At 35.5% G+C, this 24,232-nt stretch overlaps 1 protein-coding gene across 1 annotated transcript; it reads right to left on the reverse strand.

Moving 5' to 3' along the window:
* Window positions 1-3,060: 3,060 nt before the first annotated feature.
* znf507 (zinc finger protein 507) lies at window positions 3,061-24,230 on the reverse strand. Its single transcript, XM_051115682.1, has 7 exons — window positions 24,096-24,230; window positions 18,560-20,727; window positions 16,188-16,305; window positions 15,308-15,419; window positions 14,152-14,256; window positions 13,938-14,072; window positions 3,061-6,329 (listed from the first exon to the last, which is right to left on the reverse strand). The coding sequence occupies exons 2-7, from the start codon at window positions 20,723-20,725 to the stop codon at window positions 5,957-5,959; spliced, it is 3,009 nt and encodes a 1,002-aa protein (XP_050971639.1). The 5' UTR covers window positions 20,726-20,727; window positions 24,096-24,230; the 3' UTR covers window positions 3,061-5,956.
* Window positions 24,231-24,232: the final 2 nt, after the last annotated feature.

A 24,232-nucleotide genomic window follows, 5' to 3' on the forward strand; every position in this document is an offset into this window, starting at 1 on the left:
AGCAGATCGCTGTAAAGGCTATTTATGACGTCATATTAAGTCGTCTTGGAAGGCCGCAAGGAAGTTTTTTTTTTTTTTTTTTTTTTTCTTTAATGTCTCCAATTAAGAGGACTCACCGTCACTGCTGACATATTAGGCCACAAATACCAACATAAATACCAAGAACACTTGCACACCATAGTGTTATAGGGGAATCATATCTAGCTACAAGAATGTATGTGACCACAGAACGGGTCAGTTTTTTGACATTGAGATTTATATATCAACCGAAGGCTGAATAAATAAGCTTTTCCATTGATGTATGGTTTGTTGGGATAGGACACTATTTGGCCGAGATGCAACTATTTGAAAATATGGAATCTGAGGGTGCAAAAAAAAATTTAAATATTGAGTAAATCGCCTTTAAAGTTGTCCAAATTAAGTTCTTAAAGTACCCATGCTACTTAAAACTGGTTTTGTGGTCCAGGACACATATATGGTGAGTTCTCAGGAGTTTATTTGTATTAAAAATAAATAAATTACCTTTTTTTTTTTGGTGAAAGTCACAATAAAATCTCTACACAATGAAGATGTGAAATATTTTTCTTATTTTGCCTAAACAAAAAATATATATTTTTTTCATTTAGTACTGCCCTTCAGAAGCTAGTTACATGTTTCCCAAAAGACAAAATAAATTAAATTTAACCTGATATTCAAATTCAAAAAGTTCTCACCCACCGGCTCTCATCATTTTTCCTTCTGAAGCTTCAAAGAGCATGCAGTTTAACTGTTCAAGACAAACAAGGGACTCATGAACAACTATCACTAAACAAAACACAGCTGTGGATCATTCAGGTAACAACACAGTATTACAACCCCTGGCAAAAAGTATGGAATCACCCCTCTCAGATGATGTTCATTCAAATGTTTAATTGTGTAGAAAAAAAAAAAAAAAAAAAACAAGCACATATATGCTACAAAACAATTTTCACTCAACAATCCAAACTTCTGGCTGTATAAAACACTTTTTTTTTTAAAAACAAAGAAGATAACTATAGTCAATTACAACTGTTTTTACAGATCACACAGAGGAAAAAAATATGGAATCACACAAATCTGAGGAAAATTATATGGAATCACCAAATAAAAACACTACTAGTACTTTGTTGCACCACCTCTGGCTTTTATAACAGCTTGAATTCTCTGAGGCATGGATTTAACTAATGACAAACAGTATACTTCATCAATCTGTCTCCAGCTTTGTCTTATTGTAGTTGCCAGATCAGCTTTGCAGGTTGGAGCCTTGTCGTGGACCACTTTCTTTAATTTCCACCACAGATTTTCAATTGGATTGAGGTCCGGACTATTTGCAGGCCATGCCACTGACATTATATGTCTTTCCTGTAGGAATGTTTTCACAGATGGCACGATGCATTATCATCCTGAAAAATGATGCTACCATCACCAAACATCCTTTCAATTGATGGAATAAGAAAAGTGTCCAAAATCTCAACATAAACTTGTGCATTTATAGAAGATGTAATGACTGTCATCTCTCCCATACCTTTACCTGACATACAACCCCATATCATTAATGATTGTGGAAATTTGCATGTTTTCTTCAGGCAGTTGTCTTTATAAATTTCATTGGAATGGCACCAAATAAAAGTTCCAGCATCATCACCCTGCCCAATGCAGATTCGTGATTCATCACTGAATATAACTCTCATCCAGTCATCCACAGTCCAAGATTGTCTTTCTTTAGCCCACTGAAACCTTGTTTTTTTCTGTTTAGATGTTAATGATGGTTTTTGTTTGGCTTTTCTGTATGTAAATCCCATTTCTTTTAGGCGATTCCTTACAGTCCGGTCACAGACATTGACTCCACTTTCTGCCCATTTGTTCCTCATTTGTTTTGTTGTGCATTTTCTGTTTTCAAGGCATATTGCTTTAAGTTTTCTGTCTTGGCGCTTTGATGTCTTTCTTGGTCTACCAGTACGCTTCCCTTTTACAACCTTTCCATTTGATTTGTACTTGGTCCAGATTTTAGACACAGCTGACTGGGAACAACCAACATCTTTTGCAACATTCCGTGAAGATTTACCTTCTTTGAGAAGTTTGATAATCCTCTCCTTTGTTTCAACTGACATCTCTTGTGTTGGAGCCATGAGTTATGTCAATCATCTTCAATGTTCAACACATCACTAATGCGTGCAAGCACTCTTTTTTAACTGCAGACTAATTAGCAGTTGTAATCAGATACAGGTGTTTGTTTTAGAAATGCAAAGTGCATGGTGATTCTATATAATTTTCCTCAGATTTGTGTGATTCCATATTTTTTTTCCTCTGTGTGATCTGTAAAAACAGTTGTAATTGACTATAGTTATCTTTCTTTGTTTTTTTTAAAAAAAAGTGTTTTATACAGCCAGAAGTTTGGATTGTTGAGTGAAAATTGTTTTGTGGCATATATGTGCTTGTTTTTTTTTTTCTACACAATTAAACATCTGAATGAACATCTTCTGAGAGGGGTGATTCCATACTTTTTGCCAGGGGTTGTAAGAATCCAGCGTATGAAAACTTTTGAACGGGGTCATTTTTATAAATTCAACAATTATTTTCCTCTTGTGGAATATATAAATGTTTTTATGTGAAATATCTTATTCAGGTCAGTACTAATTAAAAAAAAAAATAACATGCATTTTGTATGATCCCTCTTATTTTGGTAAAATAATTAATTTGCAGATTCTGCAAAATGTACGTTTTGATTTCAACTGTACATACATACATACACACATACACACATACATATATATATATATATATATATATATATATACACACATATACATATACACACACACATACACATACATATATATATATATATATATATATATATATATATATATATATGAAAACAAGGCTCATACAAAATGATGCTCATTTGCACATATAATTTGTTTCTCACTTTTCACATAGGATGAAATCCATTCATGATCAAGTATATGCATTTTAAATGTTTAAGTTTAAATGTTCAGCTAACTGCACAGCTGGTCTGAAAACCAAATGAAGACACATGAATGACTGTTGTTCATTCTTTATTACCAAAAATACACTGGCAAAAATCATAACATTACAGTTTCAAAAGAACAAATAAATAATTATGAACGGAACACTAATATTAAAACAGGGCCCTTTGGACCTCCGTACTTGAAAAGGAAATAGCACTGAGAGACCTTTAGACTGTAAAATTCCTATTTTTTTTTTTTTCCTTTCTCTCTCTCTCTCTCCTTTGGCATGTCAGCATTTAACACGATGTGCTTGTTTGGAGTTTCATATGCCAACCATTCCCTTACACACAGTAAAGACCCTTTTTTGATGCACTTCGGCGAGTCAAAGGTCATTTTTGATTCGTTTGCTTTTCTTTTGAGTCGTTTTCTTTCTGTAGTGTTTATACAAGTTTTAAAAAATAGAATTCCTCTACAAAATGTCAGTTTTCTACAGTATATATACAGTAAGTCACATACAAAAACTGTATTACAGTACCATGTGTCCGAATACATTACAGAATTTTTGAGGGCACATTATACAGAATCCAAGATGCCAAAGCACTCGACACAGGGAGACTACTTGGCTTAAGATTTATGGTGTTATTCTGAACTCGACTGAAGCTTATTCAAAAATGAGGCTGTTGAAATGGAAGGCACACTTGTGGCTGCGATGCTGTCCTTGTGATGATTACCAAATCTTGTGACTCATTGTGAAAGACAACAATTGTCTCACTAGGCCCTGCTGATTACTTGAAACATATTGTCTATCTTTAGAAAAAAAAAATATATACATTCCAGATGTATTGCAATTGTTCTAGGAAGAAAAAAATAGTCTGGAAGATACAATGTCTACAGGATGTCTGCCAATTCCTGCTCACAGACAGAAAATAAAAGGGATAATACCAACCGGTAGGTTCTTGATCAATTTGGACTACATCAGCAGAGTGATGGAGAAAATGAAATGCAGTAACTGGAACACAAAATGAACCTTCTAGGAAGCTCAATCTCTCTTGATTCCATTACTTGGAAAGTGTGCATTATGCACATAAACAACATGGCACATCCTCTGAAACAAACACTCAACAGATGCTCGTGTGCTAAAACAATGAACTAAAGTGAGAAAGCATTTTCAATACTGGTAAATGTTTCTTATCCATTTTCATTATGATGCATATGCTGACATGATTTATATGCAGACCATGTTACAATTTCAGTGACATTTGCAGTTTGAATTGTAAATTAGTACATTAGGTTCAGAATATAATAATTGTGTATGTAAATTCCTATGATTTAATTCCTAAGAGTTAATTTCTCTGATACACTGGGCAGTGTGAAGCCTGAATGAATTATGGATGCCCTTTTAATCACGCTAATTTTGCATTTTAGACTGTTGACATACAAACATTAAGTGTATGCAAATCATCCCTTGGAAAATACGCTGCATATAAAGTCAGATTTAGGGCGCTTGAAGTCAGTCAAGGTCAAAAGAGCAGGGGACAAAAAGTAGTAAATCTGAGGTAGTGATTAAGCAAAATCTCAATTACTAGGCTTTCACAATATACCCGTGCTGCTGTAGTATCACAATGCCCAAGCCTCAAAATACTGGCTGAGTAGTAACGTGATCAATGAGGAAATTAAAAGATGAACTACTTTTTAATTTGAAAGCATCTTCTAAAGAAAGCAAAAAAAAAAAATGAGGATTTCAGCAAGCTTTCAGGTTTGTTTGTAATGCTATCATTTGTTATTAAAGATATAAATTTCAAAATACATTGCACTCTAATACATTGAGAATGTTATTAAACTATAATAATATTACAGTATTACAGTAACAGAGGTACTCTGGTATAACTTGGTATTGTGATGCTACAGCTGGTTTGTGACAATACTATAAACTGCTGCTTCTTTTTATAGATAAATTTCATATCGAACCCATTACCCAGTTATGAATTGTAGCTTTTCTATTATTACAGCAGATAAAAAAATCTTATTATATACTTATTAAAAAAGAAAGAATGAATATGAAAATAGAAAGTGAAGAAACTTGTAGAAATGTCTTCAAGTTTTGGCATTTTTACTTTTTTAAAAGCTTGATAATTCTATATGTATATTTTAATAATAATAATAATAATAATAATAATAATAATAATAATAGTAGTAGTAAATAATATTCTATACATAAATCCTTTTTATTTCTTCTTCCTGCTGCACGTTTCCAATTGTTAATTTTTAAATAGGGCCAATTTTAAACTTGCGCTATTTCAAAGAGAACACCGTGTAATTCTTTATATATAACGTTTATAACATTTATATACAATTTTAAGATACATTCTCAATGACGACTTATCTTTTGCTCACTTCTGAGCGCAAGACAAATAGCACCAAGATTAGACCATAATTAGAAACACATTTCTAATTTTGTATGAACGTAACGGAGGGGAACATGCATATAAAATAAATTAGTTTGATAAATATCAAAGCAAACACTGACACACAAGAGAGCAAGAAAAAAAAAAAATCTGCCTCTCTACACTCAAAAATGCGTCATGGCGAGTGCCGGCTTAAAAGTAAACGCACATAAGAAATATAGATATATAAATAATATTACAGTGAACGAGAGAAGCTGCCTCATATTTATAATGTGTGGACTCTACTATATATATATTGTGAAGAAATGAGGTATACGATGCTTTTGAAATTCACCAATTTGCATAATTCAAAACAAAAGTTACTCTTTCCTTTGCTGAACTACTGCTAAAGTACATATTTTGTTAACCGTTTGATTCTCTGAAATCACATATCCGTGGTCAATAACAGTAATGGAAACTAGCGTCAATACAAAGAAAGAAAATAAAATTAAGTTTTGAACTGTGCACGTTGCTTGTCCAAGCAGAAATGATACAAGAACAGTATGTATGAAAATGTGTGTGTCACTGGCTGCTGCTGGTCTCTGTGGGCTGATTTCCCTGCTGCTCCTTGCTCAGTATGATGCTGATCAGATCTCCCTCATGCTGCTTCATGTGCTCCATCAGCTGCTCTTTACTGGTGGACTCGAAGCCACAGATACAGCAGCAAAAGAGCAGCACACAGTATTCCATACCTGCCCGTGTCTGCCCCGAGCCGCTCCGCCACGCTACAGCCCCGCCGACCTGCTCCCTGCTGGATGATGATCTCACGGTGTTGCCTTCTGGCCCACCTGTAGCAGGAGCTACATCAGGTGACTGTTTGTCTTTTCGGTTCAAGACAATATACGGACGCTCCACCCCAGTCTCATGTGTTGACTTCAAAGGTGTAGGAGGAGATCTTAAACCCAGAAAAAAAAAAATACACTTGAGTTACTTCAGTGTGGCCATTAACTTTCTATAATCATCTGCATCACATCATATCATCATATCAACCATGACAGAGATTACTATGATTGCTGCTTTGTACATGCTGTTGAAGTCCCAAATACGCTGAAAAGCCAAACGCTGTCTGCTGTATATACACTGACGTTATTATTATTATTATTTTATTTTTAGCAGCATCTAGGGATGGAACGTTTACCGGTTTAATGATAAATCGTAATAAAAATATCGCCCAGTGTGAATTCGCCTCTATTCGCTTTGACTTTGTATGTAATCTACTTCGCGTTTGGTGTGAACGCACCATAAGACTCTTACTCATCTAAAATGACTTGTGAGTATGAGAGCTTTAAGAAGACTTAAACGTAAGCAGCAAAAACATCTGAAGAGTTGTTAAGTTCATTTCCATAAATCAAAATGCCGGCTCCTGCGTCAGCAGCACCACACGCATGTGTTGTGGTATTCTCCCGAACAAAAAACTATTTTAGTTTTCTTTGTGCACAAAAAGTAGTCTTGCAGCTTCATAACACTGCGGCTGAACCACTGATGTCACATGGACTATTTCAATGATCTCCTTACTAGCTTTCTGGGCCTTGAATGTGGTAGTAGTTATGTTGATGTCAATGCAGGGTCAAAAAGCTCTCAGATATCAAAAATATTTTAATTTGTGTTCCGAAGAACAACAAAGGTCTTATGGGTTTGGAACAACATGAGTAGTTAATAACAGAATTTTCATTTTTAAAAACCAAGGAAATACGATGCATTAAGAGCTAGGGGTGTAAACTTTTAAACAGAACGAAGATGCGTATATTTTTCTTATTTTGCCTAAATATTTAGTACTGCCCTTCAGAAGCTACAGAAGCTTTCCAGAAGAAAAAAATAAGTTAAATTTACCCCGATCTTCAAATTCAAAAAAGTTTTCACCCCCCGGCTCTTAAAGCATCGTGTTTCCTTCTATAGCATCAGTGAGCGTTTGAACCTTCTGTAATAGTTGCATATGAGTCTCCCAGTTGTCCTCAGTGTGAAAAGATGGATCTCACAATCACACACTCGTTGTAAAGGGTTCAAATGCACAACAATGATTTTGTGGGACTTGAAGGATTTTTCTGAAGAACAGTGTGCAGTTTAACTGTTCAGGACAAACAAGGGACTCATGAACAACAATCACTAAACAAAAAAAAAAACAGCTGTGGATCATTCAGATAACAGCACAGTTAGAGATGTAACGGTATGAAAATTTCCTATCACGATTATAGTGACCAAAATTATCACGGTTATCAGTATTATCATGGTATTGTTAAAATGTCCTGGAAATGTTCAAAAAAGTACTGACACATAAATCACCAAATTGTACGTTTAAAATCAACAAACAACAAATAAAATGACTTTTTGTTTGCATAATCGGGTGATTCTCACGAAAACGCAGTTTCAAAGATTTCAAACACGAATTTTTAAAAAATGTTTATATAAACAAATTTTCTTTTGAAACATTAAGAGCAAGGTCTTAAGTGTTAGTGCACATAAATTTTAAAAGGTTTCACTTCAAATTTAACACATTTTTTAACATATTTTCCAAAACAAGTTCTTAAAAATCTCATTACCGCAACAGGCTAAAAACGTCAATTCTATTAGGAAAGCCAATACATTTTCACATTTTAAAAAATGGATTATTAACAGTCATGCACAGTTGCTTAAAACTCTGAAATAAAATTTATTTTTGAATTAACATTTTTATTTTATTTTCAATGATTTTTCTCATTACCGCAACACCTTCTGCAATTTGCAAACTAATATATTTATTATTTTATAGAAAACTTAAATATTTTAAAACTGATGTGGCAAACATGAAAGAACATAATGTATAGATTCTGCACATACATGTAAAAGCAAACTACTATTTTTCAATTTATTAAGTAAACATTAAATGAACACATGTTGCGGTAATTATACATAGGTTACGGAAATGAGGTTGATTATTTCGGTAATGATAATTTGTATACTAATAATTATATTGTATATTAAGAATGAGGTATAGTTCAAATCAAATATAACATTTAATGTAGAAAATAAATTAGATAATATTGGCACAATCATGGATTCAATTTCAATCAGTTATATTTCACAGTGCTTCAAAAATTCATAACATGCATAGTCTAAAAACACCAGGGGCAGTGGTGTCACAAAAACATATTATGATGTTACAAAACATCTTAAGACTAAAAGTACAGTAGCTCTCAACTCCTAACTTTTTTATTTGCCACAGAGTATCTCACAAAGTGTTTTAAAGGGGTCATTGGATGTCCATTTTCCACAAGTTGATATGATTATTTAGGGTCTTAATGAAAAGTCTATAATATACTTTGGTCAAAATTCTCAGTGGTTGTGTAAAACAACACCCTTTTTACCTTGTCAAAATCAGCTCTGCAAAAATCATCCCATTCTGGTCGAGGCTGCTTTAAATGCAAATGAGCTCTGCCTGCCCCACCCCTCTTTTCTCTTTGTGGAGTGACGAGCCTGTTTACTTTAGCCGCATTTAGCCGCTAAACTTGCTAACTAACACATTATTAGTAAAGAAGATCACACAGATTCATAAAAAAACCCTTATACTCACTTCTGCTATAAGTGAAGCTCGATCATGAATGATTCGCGTGAACATAGACGGATATATGTAGATCGGGAGGTGCATTCCCTTCACAAACAAACATAATCTACTGCATCTTCAGCGGCTCAGATGTCGGGAGTAAATGACGACCACTATGTTCATTATTACAGCCAGCAACACAACACGTCAAACACTCAATCTGAGATATTCTTGTCTAATTTACATCCCTGCTCCGGCATTGAAACAAAGAGGTCGGACTGTTATAGTTGATCTGAGGTAAGACACTCATGTCAATCAACTATCGTGGGTGCGGCCTCTGTCGGTGTGACGCCACAACGACAGGCATCTGAGAACGGCTCGATTTGAAAAACGGGATATTATTTTTAAAGATTAATTAAAAACCACTGCATGGATTTTTATCATTATAGGGTAGATTTGTACATACACTGACAACACACATTAATGTTCAAACAACATGTAAATATGAACTTAGCATCCGATGACCCCTTTAACACTAAAAGCATCTCCAAAATGGGAAAAGTTAGTAGTAGTCAAGAGGACTCCTAAGTCACTAAGACCAAATCACAAACAATAAAAATGGTTTTGCCAGTAATCCGCCTTTGTTTCAAAAATCTTATTTGAATATAGCAACATTTTTATTTTAAATATTTATTTGATTATGGCAACATGATAGCTAATTCTATAATATTTCTATTATAAAATGACTGACAGAGACCCATCCTGCAATTACAATAAGGTCAACCCCGTCCTTTCTCATAGCTTAAGATTTCTTCCCATCCCTTAGTAAAATCAGCTAAAGTCAACAGCATTGTGAATATGTTTTAAGAGAAAAAACTCTTAGCTAAAAATTTCTGCCACCGTTTAGGAGAACTCTTAATGCAGTAGTAAGATAAAACATTTTGTGAATACGGCCCCTGATTAGTAATGAGAGGTTTTTAATACCTGTTGCCAGAAAAGAAGCAGCTTTAAGGGCATCCTACATAAAAGATTGATGGTTTAATGTTAGAAAATAAAGATATAAATATTAGTATTGTATTTTTAGCTTTATTTTTTATATTTACAACACATGATTAAAAAGTCCTCAGTCTTAAAAGGATGGTTCACACTCAGAAAATGTCTTAAAAGTAATGTTTTTAGCTTTTCTTATTTTATTTAATTTTTTCCATAAAGATGTTCTCCTTCAAAATACCCCTAACCAGTCTTTAAAAATTTGTTACCCTGCTGCCTAAAAAGTTCAGTCAACTCAAATAAGTTTATTCTACTTGAAATGTTAAGTTGTACTAAGTGATAACTTAGATACTCGAGTTTACTAAACTAAAATAAATGAAAAAAAAAAAAATTAAACTTAACAGCTGTTTGTAACCAGGCTGCCTTAAAATTTTAAGTTGAATCAACTCAAAATTCTAAGTTGCCACTTAGTAAAACTAAATATTTCAAGCTGACAAAACTTTTTGAGTTGACAGAACATAAAATTTTAAGGCAGCCAGGTAACAAATTATTTTAAGTTTCCTTAACAAATTGTTTTTTACATTGTAGAGTCCACATAAAACGATTAAGGGACAAATAAACAATATCAGTGGAATTAGTTTTAGAATAGGGTTGGGCCGATATACTGCACAGTGACAGTACTTGTCACACATTTTTCCAAAATTAGATGTTTGTTCATAATTTGCTCAGGATTTGCAAATTATTCACCATTGTCCCATCAGTCATCTCTCCTTACACTGTTGATGTGGTAAGTGAAAGTTGATGTATTGTAATGTAACAGGCTACGGCTAACCATGTCCCCTTAGTGGCCCCATAGAACATATTTTTACCTGCCATTCCAAATACAGATTCAGGCTTTAGACACACCCCTAACAAACTCCACCCCCCGAAATTATCATCCTTTGCAATGTTTCACTATAGGCATCGTCTGATGCCAGTTTGTTAGACCAAGCCTATCACCCCAACCCTGTTTCTGCATGATTTTTTCCAGCTAATGAACAATAAAAGCATTGATAGCCAATCAGAATCCACCTGAATTTAAAGAGCACAAACATTTAAAACCATAACTGCAGCGTGTGTTTAGAATACACATAACATTACCATCTATGTGTTTACACTAATATTGTTATTGCTGTACTTGTGAGGACATTTTGTGTGTCCTCACCATTTAAAAATATTAACAAATATGAACTTTATATTTAAACTTCGGATAGGATAGGACATAGAAAATATCATAAACCTGATGTAAAACAGTGGATGGCTATGAGCGGTCCCACTAATATTCTGAAACAAACCTGTGTATGTCAACTAATTTTACCTTCTTAGTGAGGACTAAATGTCAGCATAATGTGAGTGTATTCACGTTTCAAGTCTCTAACCCTACATTAAGAATATCCAACACTTCCCTTAAACCAGATAGCTAAATAAACATACTGTTTATTAAAATTGTAAAATGGCACAAAGTTTTCTGTGAGGGTTGTGTTTAGGGGTGGGATTAGTGTATAGAAAATACTGTAGCTCAGTATAAAAATCATTACACCTATAGAAAGTCTTCATAAATATAGATGTACCAACATGTGTCTGAGTGTGCACATTTGTCTAGGCTTTTCAACACTGTAGACAGTTTTTCTGATAATTAATCTTGCTGTAATCTTCAACCCATAACATCTCTCTCCTTCCTAGAGAGTTGGTGGGTTGGTATAAAAGTTTTCTCTGAAATTTGTCACCCTAACCTTTGCCTAAGCTTTTTTCTCAAAATATCAACAGTTATAAAATAGTATTTAAATTACTAACTAATTTTCCTTGTAAAAGTAGCCTATATGATTAAATTCTCATTACCGAAATAGAAGTTCTCTCTACCGCAACTTGCCTTAAATTGTTGCGGAATGTGAGAATGGTGTTGCGGAGGATGAGGTGCCCTAGCATGTTTTGCTAACAACAGAGAAGCCATTATGATGTAGCCAAGTTTTCATTCAATGTACATAATCAGACATTAATGAAGTCCATTTTTATAGAAAATTGTTTATCAAATATTTTTCTAAATGTGGAAAACTACTTGTTTCGGTAATGATAATCAATTTGTCGTGTACATGGTCTGATAAGTTCATTTTTAACTTTTAACTGGAAAAATATAAAGGGATTTGCCTAAAGGTTCTGCCACATGTGTTGCTTATTTGAAAATCAAGATTTATTTACAAAAAAAAATCTGTGTGTAAATGGCCCCTAAAAAATGTTGCGGAGTATGAGAAAATCAGTGATGGACACTTAATCTTTCCACTATTGTATCATTACTATTATACATAAATATTCAGTCTATAGTTTTTCTGTCATGTGAAAACATCTAGAAAAATATCCATTTACTTTTTTCAGAATATTTTCATTTTAATATGTTTTAATTACAACATAACATGTGTTCAGACATACCCGGACGCATTTCAGTAATGAGAATTTTAGCAGAAAATGCAATAAAATGCAAAAATAATTAATTTCTATGTTGAAATGACTATTTGTGCAAGGTAGAGAACAGTATTGTCTTCATTATGATGGTTTTTTTTATTACCAAATTGCATGTTTAATATTTAAAATAGGTAGTGCCGTGGTGTTTTAATAGTTTCGTGAGAATAACCCAATCAGTAAAACAATAACAATACCAATGATGTCCGGATTTTAAAATGACAACATAACTGACAACGTATATGGCATGTTCAAAATATCCAATGCTTTGAAAACGTTTCATAAAAGTTAAACCTCACATTTTAGCCTTTAAATAAAGAAAAGGGTCAAAATGATAACTGATTAATAAAACGTTATATGTATTTTATCTGCACATAAATCTAGATAATTTATCTGAATTGTTCAAATGTGTAGAATCCACATAAGCTTGTTTCTCATCAACCGGTCAAAATTTAGGCTACAGCAGGGCATGCAAATTCGGTCTGTTTTTGGCCAGACAAAAACTGCACACAAGCTGAATGTAAATTTAAGTCTTATGACACTAGATGGTGCTTATGGAAATGCTGAATTACAGTGAACTCCATGGATAAAGCAATATTGCGATCAAGAACACTACTTTAGATAATACATGGAGTAAAGATGAAAACAAAATGCCATTGAATCTTTTCTGAAGACAGTCAGAACCTTCAGAGGTACATTCATATAATTAATGCATTCATATATTCATTACATTTGTATAATTCCTGATTTATGTTTCTGCCGGTGGGTGCCCAACCCCCAACTGCGAAGTGAAACGGACTGCAAATACATTAGTTACCAAATTCAAACATTCTTTCTATGAGGGTTGCGCTTCACTAAATAAAATGATTTAATAAATGACTGTTTACCATAAGCACTTATTCGCGTGTACACAGGACAAAGTTGTGTGTGCAAATAATATGAAAGCTGAATAAGTAAGTTTTCCATTGATGTATGGTTTGTTAGGATAGGACAGTATTTGGCAGAGATACACCTATTGCCTTTAAAGTTCTTCAAATAATGTTCTTAATGTATATGACTAATCAAAAATTAAGTTTTCATACATTTACAGTTAAAATTTCACAAAATATCTTCACGGAACATGATCTTTACTTAATTTCCTAATGATTTTTGCCATAAAAAAAAAAAAAAATCTGTTTTGATGCATACAACGTATTTTTGGCTATTGCTACAAATAAACCCCAGCAACTTAAGACTAAACCATATTCACCATATTAAAATAATATGATGAGACACACCAATATGCAATATCAAACAGCAAAATTATCTGTTCTGTACAGCTAAAAATACTGGGATGCGAACGAAATAAAATTTACAAATGTCTTATGGGATAAATAAGGTGGATAAATCACACAGAATTCTAATTATGTTTTAGCTATGTTGACTCACCTTACAGTAAAAAAAAAAAAATAAAAAAAATAATAAATCACAAAAAACAACCTATATTGTAAAGGGCCTTCTTACCGGCTGCTCTGGGAAATGGCCTCATTGATGGCCTTGTTAACTTGCTCATAGTTGTAGTTCTGATCTCCAGCGTGTTTCCACATGTGTGATTTGAGAGAAGGTGGGTGGCTGCACACGTAACCACACAGCGAGCACCTGTAGCACAGAACGAAGATTACGACCCATCTCCACTTAGAGTCAAGTCCTGTACACCAGCTCAGTGTTTGTTTCTCACCTGTACTGCTCCAGCAGCTGCATGGCTTGGTGTTCCTGTGGATGCCTCTTCATGTGGCTCTTCAGGCTATTCATATTAGTTGTGGCGAAATCACAGCTGCAGCACCTAGAGGGGTCGTGCAGCACAGGATAAACAATTAGAGCGGGTTTGAAAAGAGACCTTCTGGGGCACCTGTCAAGAGGGGTCAGGCAATGTTTGTTTGTGCGGTAATTTGCGTTTTGTGTGTGCGGCTGTGTGTTTGAACATTTAGAGGGCTGCATTTGAAGAACAATGAAAGGCTGTTTGTAGAGAGGCTGAACTCAAAGCACTCCTTGCAGCAAACGCAATACATTGCAGGCCTTGAATGGATCCTGCAGCTGGGTTAAAAGGACCCTCTCTCTCAGAAGCTCTGTTTGAAATGATCACGGGTGAGCAGAACGTGTCACAACACACAAAGAGACCATAATGGAACCTTGAGGTGTTCATGTGAGCTTGCATGTGATCGGGTGAGTGTATGTGCGTTTGTGTTGAAAAGAGAAAGATCTTGTTCTTTTATAGCATATAAGGGCTTTACACAATGAGTGCAGGCAGCAGTCTTATCCTGAGCACCACTGCACCCTTGTGGTGATAAATGGTAATGCTTTCATTTCCAGCCAAATGTAATACAATGCATCTGATTGTTTTTAATTAGTTTTCCTTGTGTAAGGTATCTTTTACATCAAAATGAATTTCTGTATGTGACCTTGGACTACAAATCCAGTCATAAGTGGCATAGGTATATTTGTAGCAATAGCCAAAAATACATTGTACGGGTCAAAATTATCCATTTTTCTTATGCCAAAAATCACTAAGACATTAAGGAAAGATCATGTTCCATGAAGATATTTTGTAAATTTCCTACCGTAAATATACAGTAATATAACTTCATTTGGACCACTTTACAGGCGATTTTCTCAATATTTTGATTTTTTGTACCTTCAGATTCCCGATTTTCAAACAGCTGTATCTCGACCAAATATTGTTCTATCATAGCAAACCATACATCAATAGAAAGCTTATTTATTCAGCTTTCAGATGATTTTGGAAAAATTGACCCTTATGACTGGTTTTGTGGTCCAAGGTCACATATATTTATCCTTATATTCAATGAGTATGAAAAAAGCTATTTTCCCCAAACCTGTATGGTTTATCAGAGTTGTGGATTCGCCGATGGTTGCGCACTCCAACATACGTGGAACTGGTGTAATCGCACACGTCGCATTTGAAAATGCTCTGTTCGCCGACTGAATCTGAGCAAAAAAAAAAAAAAAAGAGAAATACACACACAAAAAAAACAAAACATGTCATTAAACCTGTTCTAACAACAAGCACCATATTTATGAAAAAAGCATCAATGAAAAATCACACGATTTGTCATTTTAAAGTAAGCATGAAAGGAAAATTCACTAAATATATACATTTATTGTAAATCCATGTTATTGATCTTATTGTGAACAATTCATTCATGTACAGGTTTCATTTTTTTAAACATACCCTGTGTCGTGTAAAATGTCACCTATTTTACCTTGTTAAAAACAGCTCTGTTCACAGCAACACATTTCGGTGCATGTCTCTTTAAATGATAATGAGCTACTACTCACTCCGCCCCTCTCTTCCGTTTTTTTGTTTTGTGTATTTGGTAATGTGTTACCATCAAAAACAAAACTAATCTACTGAGTCCTCAGTGGCTCTGATGTCAGGCGAAAATGAAGACTCTTATGCTCACTCTTACATCCAACTATAAAACACCTACACTGCTTACGAAACGTTGTCACTACATCTGCTCGAGTGTGGAGAAAATGACGAACAGCGTACAACTGGCTGAGGGTGGAAATATGCTAATACTGGACAGTCTGTCAGCAGTATGATGCCCAATCATCAAAAAAATCATTCAAATGTGTGTCAAAATGTGGAAGAGAATCTGTCGCTTCTTCTGTTTCATTAAGACTATAAGTAGAATGTTCTGGAAAGCTGCTTTTGTTTTATTGTGTAGCACTGGAGATTTCTATGATTCTCACCCTCATCTGTTATCTTGGCTGGTTCTTCAATGATCGCTGTGCTTTCAGCAACGTGGGTCAGTGTGCTGCTGATGTCGTCTATCCCATGCCCATCTCTCTCGTGGTTTCTCAGCTGACTCTGAATGAGGTATTAATAAAACCATCATCAGTGCTTCATAAGGAGGAAGTTTATTAATAAAGCAGAAGGAAGGGAGAGCAGTGCACTCCAATATTAGAAACTCTAGTACGCCAATCTTTTACATGGAGAGTAAAATTAATACTTTCTCCCCACTCAGAACAGTTGGGACCTGCTTAAATATGTACTGCCTACCAGAAAATGCAAAGATAACTCAATAAAGTTCAAATCAAAGAGATTATGTAGTCCATTTTAAGATATCATTCCAAAATAGAAACAAATAAACACAGCAAATGGGTATTTGACCCCATGCTAGGCTGGAAAGGAATTTAGTTTCTCAAAGAACTACTCTGCTAAAGAGGCATAAATGATTCAGACCCGTGTCATGAAAAAACATTTAGTAATAAAGGGTTTAAAGAAAAAGAAAAAAAACATCACTATTTAAAGTGATAGTTCATCCACAAATGAAAATTGTCATTACTCACCCTCATGCCATTCCAAACCTTCGTTCTTCTTCGGAACACAAATTAAGATATTTTTGATCAAATCTGAAAGCTTTCTGACACTGCATAGACGGCAATACAACTGACATGTTCAAGGCACAGAAAGGTAGTAAGGACATCATTAAAGGGGTCATTGGATACCAATTTTTCCACAAGTTGATTTTTAGGGTCTTAATGAGAAGTCTATTACATACTTTGGTTAAAATTTCTCAGTGGTAGTGTAAAAAACATCCTTTTTACCTTGTCAAAACCTGCTTTTTTTTAGAACGAGCCATTCTGTTGCATTTGCCTTTAAATGCTAATGAGCTCTGCTCACCCCGCCCCTCTTTACTGTGGGGTGAAGAGCTGTTCTGTTTACTTTAGACGCAAAACTTGCTAACTAGCACATTATTAAGAAAGGTGATTTGCAAACATGCACAAAAAACCCTTATACTTACTTCTGCTGTAGGTGAAGCTGGATCACGAATGATTCGTGCGAACATAGATCCATTTATTTAGATCGCCAGGCGCATTTCCTTCCTTGAAAGTAACATTAATGCTCTTCGTCTTCAGTGGCTCAGATGTCGGGAGTAAATGATGACTACTATGTTCATTATTACACCCAACAACAGAACACCTCAATCACTCAATTGGAGAAATTTCCGTTTTCCCCTGCACCGGAGTCGACACAATAGTGGTCGGACTGTTACAGCTCAGTAAGGGTGGGTCTAAGGTAAGACGGCTTTGTCAGTCAACTATCGGGGGAGCGGCCTTGGTCCGTGTTACAACCAGATTAACCACTTAATTGTAGAAAATAATTTCTACAATTATTATTAAACTTTTTGGTAACACTTTAGAATAGCGAACACTTATTCACTAGTAACTACGATTTTTCCCCTCAATAAATTCCTAATTTCCTGCTTATTAATAGTTAATGTAGTTATTAAGTTTAGGTATTGGGTAGGATTAGGGATGTAGAATAAGGTCATGCAGAATAAGGCATTAATATGTGCTTAATTAGTACTAATAAATGGCTAATCTTCTAGTAATATGCATGCTAATAAGCAACTAGTTAAGAAACCGTAAAATAAAGTGTTACCAAACTTTTTAACAGAATATTCACACACATTTTCTTCCATGTATTAATTTTAACAGTAAACCTCTGTTTGTTTGCCAAAAAATAAAAAGGTTTAATTTTCATTTAATTAAAAATAAATAACTGTGTAATGCCTTCATTTTTTTTTTAACATAAAAATTAAAAAAAAAAAAAAGATTTTGCTGTCTATGAAGGGTCACAAAGCTCTTGGATTTCATCAAAAATATCTTCATTTGTGTTCTGAAGATGAAAGAAGGTCTTACGTGTTTGGAACGACATGAGGGTGAGTAATTAATGACAGAATTTTCATTTTAGGGTGAACGATCCATTTAAGCAGTGATCTGACTAAAATGTAATGAAATATTAAAAACTGTTCAAAAAATGAAATTGTCATCATTTACTCACCCTCCTGACATTTCAAACCTATGACTTACGACTAAAAATGTTAAAAATCTTCAAAATATCTTCTGTTGTGCAGTAGAAACAAAAAAATAAATAAATAAATAAAAAAAATCATAGACATACAACATGAGAGTAAATGATGACATAATCTCAATTTCTTTGGTGTGAATTGAGTGCTTAGCTTAGCTTAATACTTTTTCGTTCTAACACAGGCACATTAGAATAAATGACTTCCTCAATGCTTATCTCCACCAGACAGGTAAGTTCCTCTTCTCACCTTATAGTGGAATCTCTCAGTGCACTGTTTGCAGTTGTACATGCGAGGTTTGAAGTGGTGTATCATGTGACGTTCCAGGTCCTTGCTGTCACAGGCTATATGCTCACAGATGGGACACTGGTAGGGCTGTCTCTGTCTATGTACACGTAGGTGCTGCTTTATGTAACCCTTGTTTCCGCTGCTGTACAGGCACAGTCGACAGCGGTATGGCCTTTCGCTCTCAGCAATATATTCCACCAAACCATCTGTAGTGGAAATGTCTCCAGGCACAGCAGCACCCCCAGAAACTCCACCTCCATGTTGGCTTTGGGCATTGTCCTGCAACTCCTTCAGAATATCCTCATCTGAAGTGTTTTGGTCAGAACGCTCTTGCAGTCGCTCGATGACGGTCAAAAGAGACATGCTGATTCCAGCCTTGGAGGGTCCCTCGACCAGCACATCTCGAGAATCTTTTGAACTCTGAAGGCCGAGGTTAAGAAGAGCACCTGCATCTCCAACTGCAGCGACAAGCTCTTCTGAGGATGCCTTAGAGTTGGCGGTGTCAGCAATCTCTATAATTCTCTGTCCTGTGTCTGGGCTTTGAGTACTCTGTTCATGGATACTTTTTGCAGCAGTTTTGCTAAGCTCTGTGGCCCTCATGGGCATGGCCACCAATGCCTCGGCTGCCAAAGAATGCAGCCGAAGAGATTCCGAGTAAGTCCTCCTCCGAACCGGTGGCACGTTTTCATCTGAGGGAGAACTTGAAGACACTGACTCTTCCTCCTGTTGTCGATCTTCTCCATTCCAGGTGATCACAACCTCCTCCTTTTGTTTGAAGTATACGGGGAGGTCTTGGCTCTCTAACTCTGGCTCCTCAGAGGCAAGCAAGGTCTTGTCTCCTCCTACTTCTGGGCTGAGGAGCAGAGGTTTGCTTGAGACCGGTTCCTCTGCACAGGGAAGGCGTTCCACGATGACGTTGACGTGGCCGGCACTGTTGCCACTGCAGTTGATAATCTTCTGCGCAGAGGACAGGAGGCTGTCGGAGCTTGCCTGTTGGCTCTCAGTCTCCAACTCCAGCTCCATTTGTGCTTCTGGTGTCACCTGGACCTCCACCAATGGCTCCTCTGGTTCTTTAAAAGAATAAACTTGACTAATCACTGGGAGTTTGGTCTCTAGTGTTTTCAAAGCTTTCTTCTCCCCATGACACTTCACTTCTGGTGAAGCACACAGCTCTAGCTGGAGGCTGGAGGAGCCATGAACGGTCTGAGGTTTTCCTCCAACAGCTGCGAGGACTACTATGGTATCCTCTTTAGCTGCTGGAACCAAATGAGGACTTGAGCTTTGTAAGGTACCAGCACAATCCGTCTCATCTTCAAATATGGGGTACGAGCAGTCAACCAGGCCAGCGTGCTTCCACGCATGGGTCTTCAGATTGCGCTGTTGTCGACATTCGTAGTTGCAGATGAGACAACGGTACCTGCCATGCTCAAAGCTGTACCACTTCTTCGGCGTGGACGTCTTCTCTGATTCCAAGTTGCTCGCCTTTAAAACCGCCATCCTTTGGTGAACGCTTCTTTCCGATGTCATCCCTTGCTCATCTAGGATGTGTCTGGCATGATCGGCCTCCTCCAGGTGGAGTCTTACATGTGCCACTAGCTCCTCCTGATGGTTTGAAGTGAACTGGCACTCTGAGCACATGAGGATGAGGTCACTGTGCTGCTCATCATGAAGCAGCATATGTTCCTTCAAAAGCTCCAATGTAGGAGAGATAAATCGGCACATACTGCACTGGTAGCACGTGACCGTCCGAGACACTACACTCAGAGGCTCCTGTTCGAACGCGTGCCCAGGTGTGTTGCTGGATGTTGGGGAGTTATCCCTTCGTTCTCTGGGTCTCTTACTAGGTGTGAGCCCTTCAGTGCTGTCCCTGCTGTCTGGGACAGGGATAGGTACAGAAGCACAAGTCATCAAGGGTCTCTTTTTCCCAGAGACGGTGCATCGCCTGGGCCGCTTTTCCACAATCTTGCTGAGCTTCTCAATGACCTGAATAAGAGAGTCGGCAGCCTGCTTTTGCTGCTGCCGTTGCTGGTCCTCGGCACCATGAAGACGTCTGTCGGGAATGAAGACTGTATCCTGCTGGCCTCTAGAGTGAGGTACAAGGACAGCAACTCCACTGCTGTCCTCCATTCCTGCAACATTAATAAAACACATGCAAATACGTGAACGAAACAACATAAGTGAGTAAACAGGAACTTACAGCTTACAGAAAAGTTGAGAAATGCTGGATTGGGGAACGGTTTGACAATCTTTTTTAACTGTGTGTGTGTGTCAACTGGCAGAGGCCCTCCTTACATATTTACAAGAATAGCCATTACTTCACAAACCTATAAATATCGCCCACTAGTTACTGTCTAGTAAATCAGTCTAGTTTCTTTTTTTCATGACAGATTAAGTCGTTTCTGAAGCAAAAGTAGACTGTTCTTTGAAAGTTGTTTTTAAATAATACTCGTTTGATATGTTACAATATTGTATAACATAGTCCGAAAAAATGGTATAAATGAATAGATGTTTTTGCAATATTTCATCACACAAGCTAATATATGGGCCAAAGTCAGAGTTGGAATCATCTTTGGAATCATCGTCTTTTTCCAAATTTTTTTTTTTTTATAATATGCAAGGTACACATTTCTAATAATTTTCATATTGTTTTTTTTTTTTTTCAGAAAGTTTTGGAATATTTGTCCTCTCCCCAAATTTGTCCTTAATAAAACACAGTAATAATAATTTAATTAGAAGGGATATATTGAACTATTAAGATTTCTCTTACATCTAGTTTTTTTTTTTTTCAGAAGTAAATCCATAATTACATTTTTGACAATATTGTATTGTAAAGTGTAATTTATGAGATTTGTTGAATTTTGAATAAAAAAAAAATTTTCTTTGTAAAAGGCAAAAAGTTGAACATACTGATTTCAATGTTAAAGATTTATTAGTCTGAATATACATTGAACCAAAAACTATCATAACATCTTAGTTAATAATTCAGTATACTTTTTTTTTTTTTTTTTTAAATATCCCATGTTTTGGTCATGACAGCACATTTTCGGTAGTGACCACATTACAGAATTTTAACTTAAAAACTTAAAATTTAACATACTAAAACACCACTAAAACATACTAACATACCAAAAAAACAAAAAAAAAAACCAAGTATAACTGTACTAAAATGTTATTTCCCCCATATATGAGGATTATGTGTTCCCTTTTGTCACTACCGAAACAATGATGACATGTTTTATGGGATAACACCCAAAAAACAAATGTTTCTGTAGTGACTGTTTCAGTAATGACAATTTTAGATACTTTTGAACCTAGCTCAAAGTTGCTAATCAGCACATCAGCTAGCTAGCACAGTTCTGAACAGTGGTACACATATAAAAATTAAATGTAATGGAATAACTCCCAAAAAAAATGTGCTTAATTGCAGAAAGGTGTTTGGTAGTGTCATTCTTTAAAGTTACACAGATTTTTCAGACTTTTTACCTAAAAATGACCTATCTACTCACACCTTGTAGCTATGAGAGAGGGGGACACAGGAATATTTATCATAAATATATGGGTTTAGTTAAAATCAGTTTCAGCCAATAGACTAAAACATACTCCATATCAGCAGTGACACGAAAAATGCGAGACATTTTTTTTTTGCATGAAGTTTCATAATTTCCAAAGAAAATATACAATAAATGTTTTTTTTGTTTGTTTTTTTTTACTTCACTTTAAAAAAAAAATTTAAATGATACTTGAAAAAACAATGGAAAAAAAAGTACAAAAATGATTTAAATATCATTTTCATAAGTTGAAATTTAGGGGTTAGGGTATCAAGACAGCCACCTCCCAATTGAAAGTACTCAGTAAATGATGATTTTATATTATGCTATTAATAGATAATAGAAGAATCTTAATAAACCTATGATTTGAATACTTAAATGCTTTTTAAATGTTTTTTTTTTTTTTTTTTTTGTGGGACAGCAGTTTGCACCAATTCTGTAGAATGGCCCACATAGCTTTGTAACACGTTTGCATTGATAACAGTATTAATGTAACCGAAAAGCATGTTATTACTATTATTAGGATTACATGGCTCAAATAATTGACTCTGATTAAGTTCATCTGCCAAATATTTCTGAATAATGTGAATTGTCCAGGGCAACATTTTATAACTAACTGCTCATCTATGAAACTTGTGTCTCTTATATATAGCGTTTGCACATTGTGTGACTAACTTTTAACTAAAATTTGCACTAAGCAACTAAATAATGTTAGCTATTGGCTAATATATTATTACATTTCACACAGATATTTTTTTCGTATCTTATGACCAGTTAACAAATCAGTTTAAGTGAATGCAGGCAATGTGATTAACATTCATCAGCACAGCACTTTGTTGAGTTTAGCACATTTTATTAGTAGTGATATTAGTGTAATGATTATAATTTTAGTATTAATGTTGGTGTTTTTACAGAAATATTTAATGACCAATAACATTCCAAGTATTCCAATTCTGTTTAATATTACAAATTCATTTTTTTTTTTTTTGGGCATGGTTGGCACATTTCAGCTCTAATAATTAAAAACAAAGCACTTTTTTTGAGCACCTGGAAACCCAGATCACTCTGTCAGGTATTATTTTGCAATAATGAATGACTGTAACATCATGGCTTAGGGATATTTTAAATTCCTGAATCACTTCTAATAGATCTGACTCATGAGTTGATATTTCACTTTCTTAAACGTTTGCTCGTGGCACTTCTGCATTTTTGACCTACAACTGAAAAGGAAGTTATACAGCACTACACTGAACCAAAACAAAAACACGTGGAGTGTGAGCACATGTAAACGTATGCAGTTACTCTACAGTATAACAAGGAAAGCTCCATCTAATTTTTCCCTTTCCAAATGAAACATTTTTTTTTCTTTACAGTAAAAATCAGTTGGGTCCAAAATAATATTGGACCCTGCTGACATTCACTGGACTTGAAAAAACACGAAGTTTACAACACGAGGGTGAGACAACGATTTCAGATTTATCATTTTAAGTGCACTTTCCCTTTAAGATCATTTAGGCCTATACGCTGTATATATAGAAATGTACTATACTATGGGTTTGTTAAAACAAAAATCGACAAGAAAAAACACGAATGGTGAAGGGGTTAAAAATAAACACTCCCGTCTCTCTGTGCGACAGCATATGAAGACACGACGAGTTGACAAATGTTTAGAGACACAAACCTAATGACAGATACACAACACGTGCAAACCAATTTCGGATAATCGATGTGAAATAGTTGAGCTTAAGTTTAGCAGGGTGTGTGTTTGAGAACATGGTGTCCGTGATATCCGTGGAGACGAAACGTGAGAAAGGGGCAGGACGTGTCTGACAACAGCAGCACACACATGCACGCTTTGCAGTTCAACATGAGCTGGAAAAAAACAACTGTACTGTTTAATAAACAGCTCTAAGTCATGCGACTGTCACAACCATCCGAACGCTACTTACTGATGCAGCAGTTGTGTGTGATCTTTGGCCTCGAAGCTCGTGATGCGCTGCTTTTTTTTATTCCTGGGGTGTAAAAGTGCTTCACTCTGGACTCAAAATGGCGAGAATGGAGCGCTGATCACGTGACAAGCTGCAGG

This window comes from Labeo rohita, chromosome 7 (genome assembly GCF_022985175.1).
Source record: "Labeo rohita strain BAU-BD-2019 chromosome 7, IGBB_LRoh.1.0, whole genome shotgun sequence".
NCBI classification, from domain to species: Eukaryota; Metazoa; Chordata; class Actinopteri; order Cypriniformes; family Cyprinidae; genus Labeo; species Labeo rohita.

What these genes read in the sequence shown, in the direction of transcription:
- znf507 (XM_051115682.1), bottom strand. Translation starts at nt 20,725, where the DNA reads ATGGAGGACAGCAGTGGAGTTGCTGTCCTTGTACCTCACTCTAGAGGC. An exon ending in CTGAGAGATTCCACTATAAG is followed by an intron (nt 16,306 to 18,559) that starts GTGAGAAGAGGA and finishes TACCTCATTCAG; the next exon opens with AGTCAGCTGAGAAACCACGA. An exon ending in AACTCTGATAAACCATACAG is followed by an intron (nt 14,257 to 15,307) that starts GTTTGGGGAAAA and finishes CGACCCCTCTAG; the next exon opens with GTGCTGCAGCTGTGATTTCG.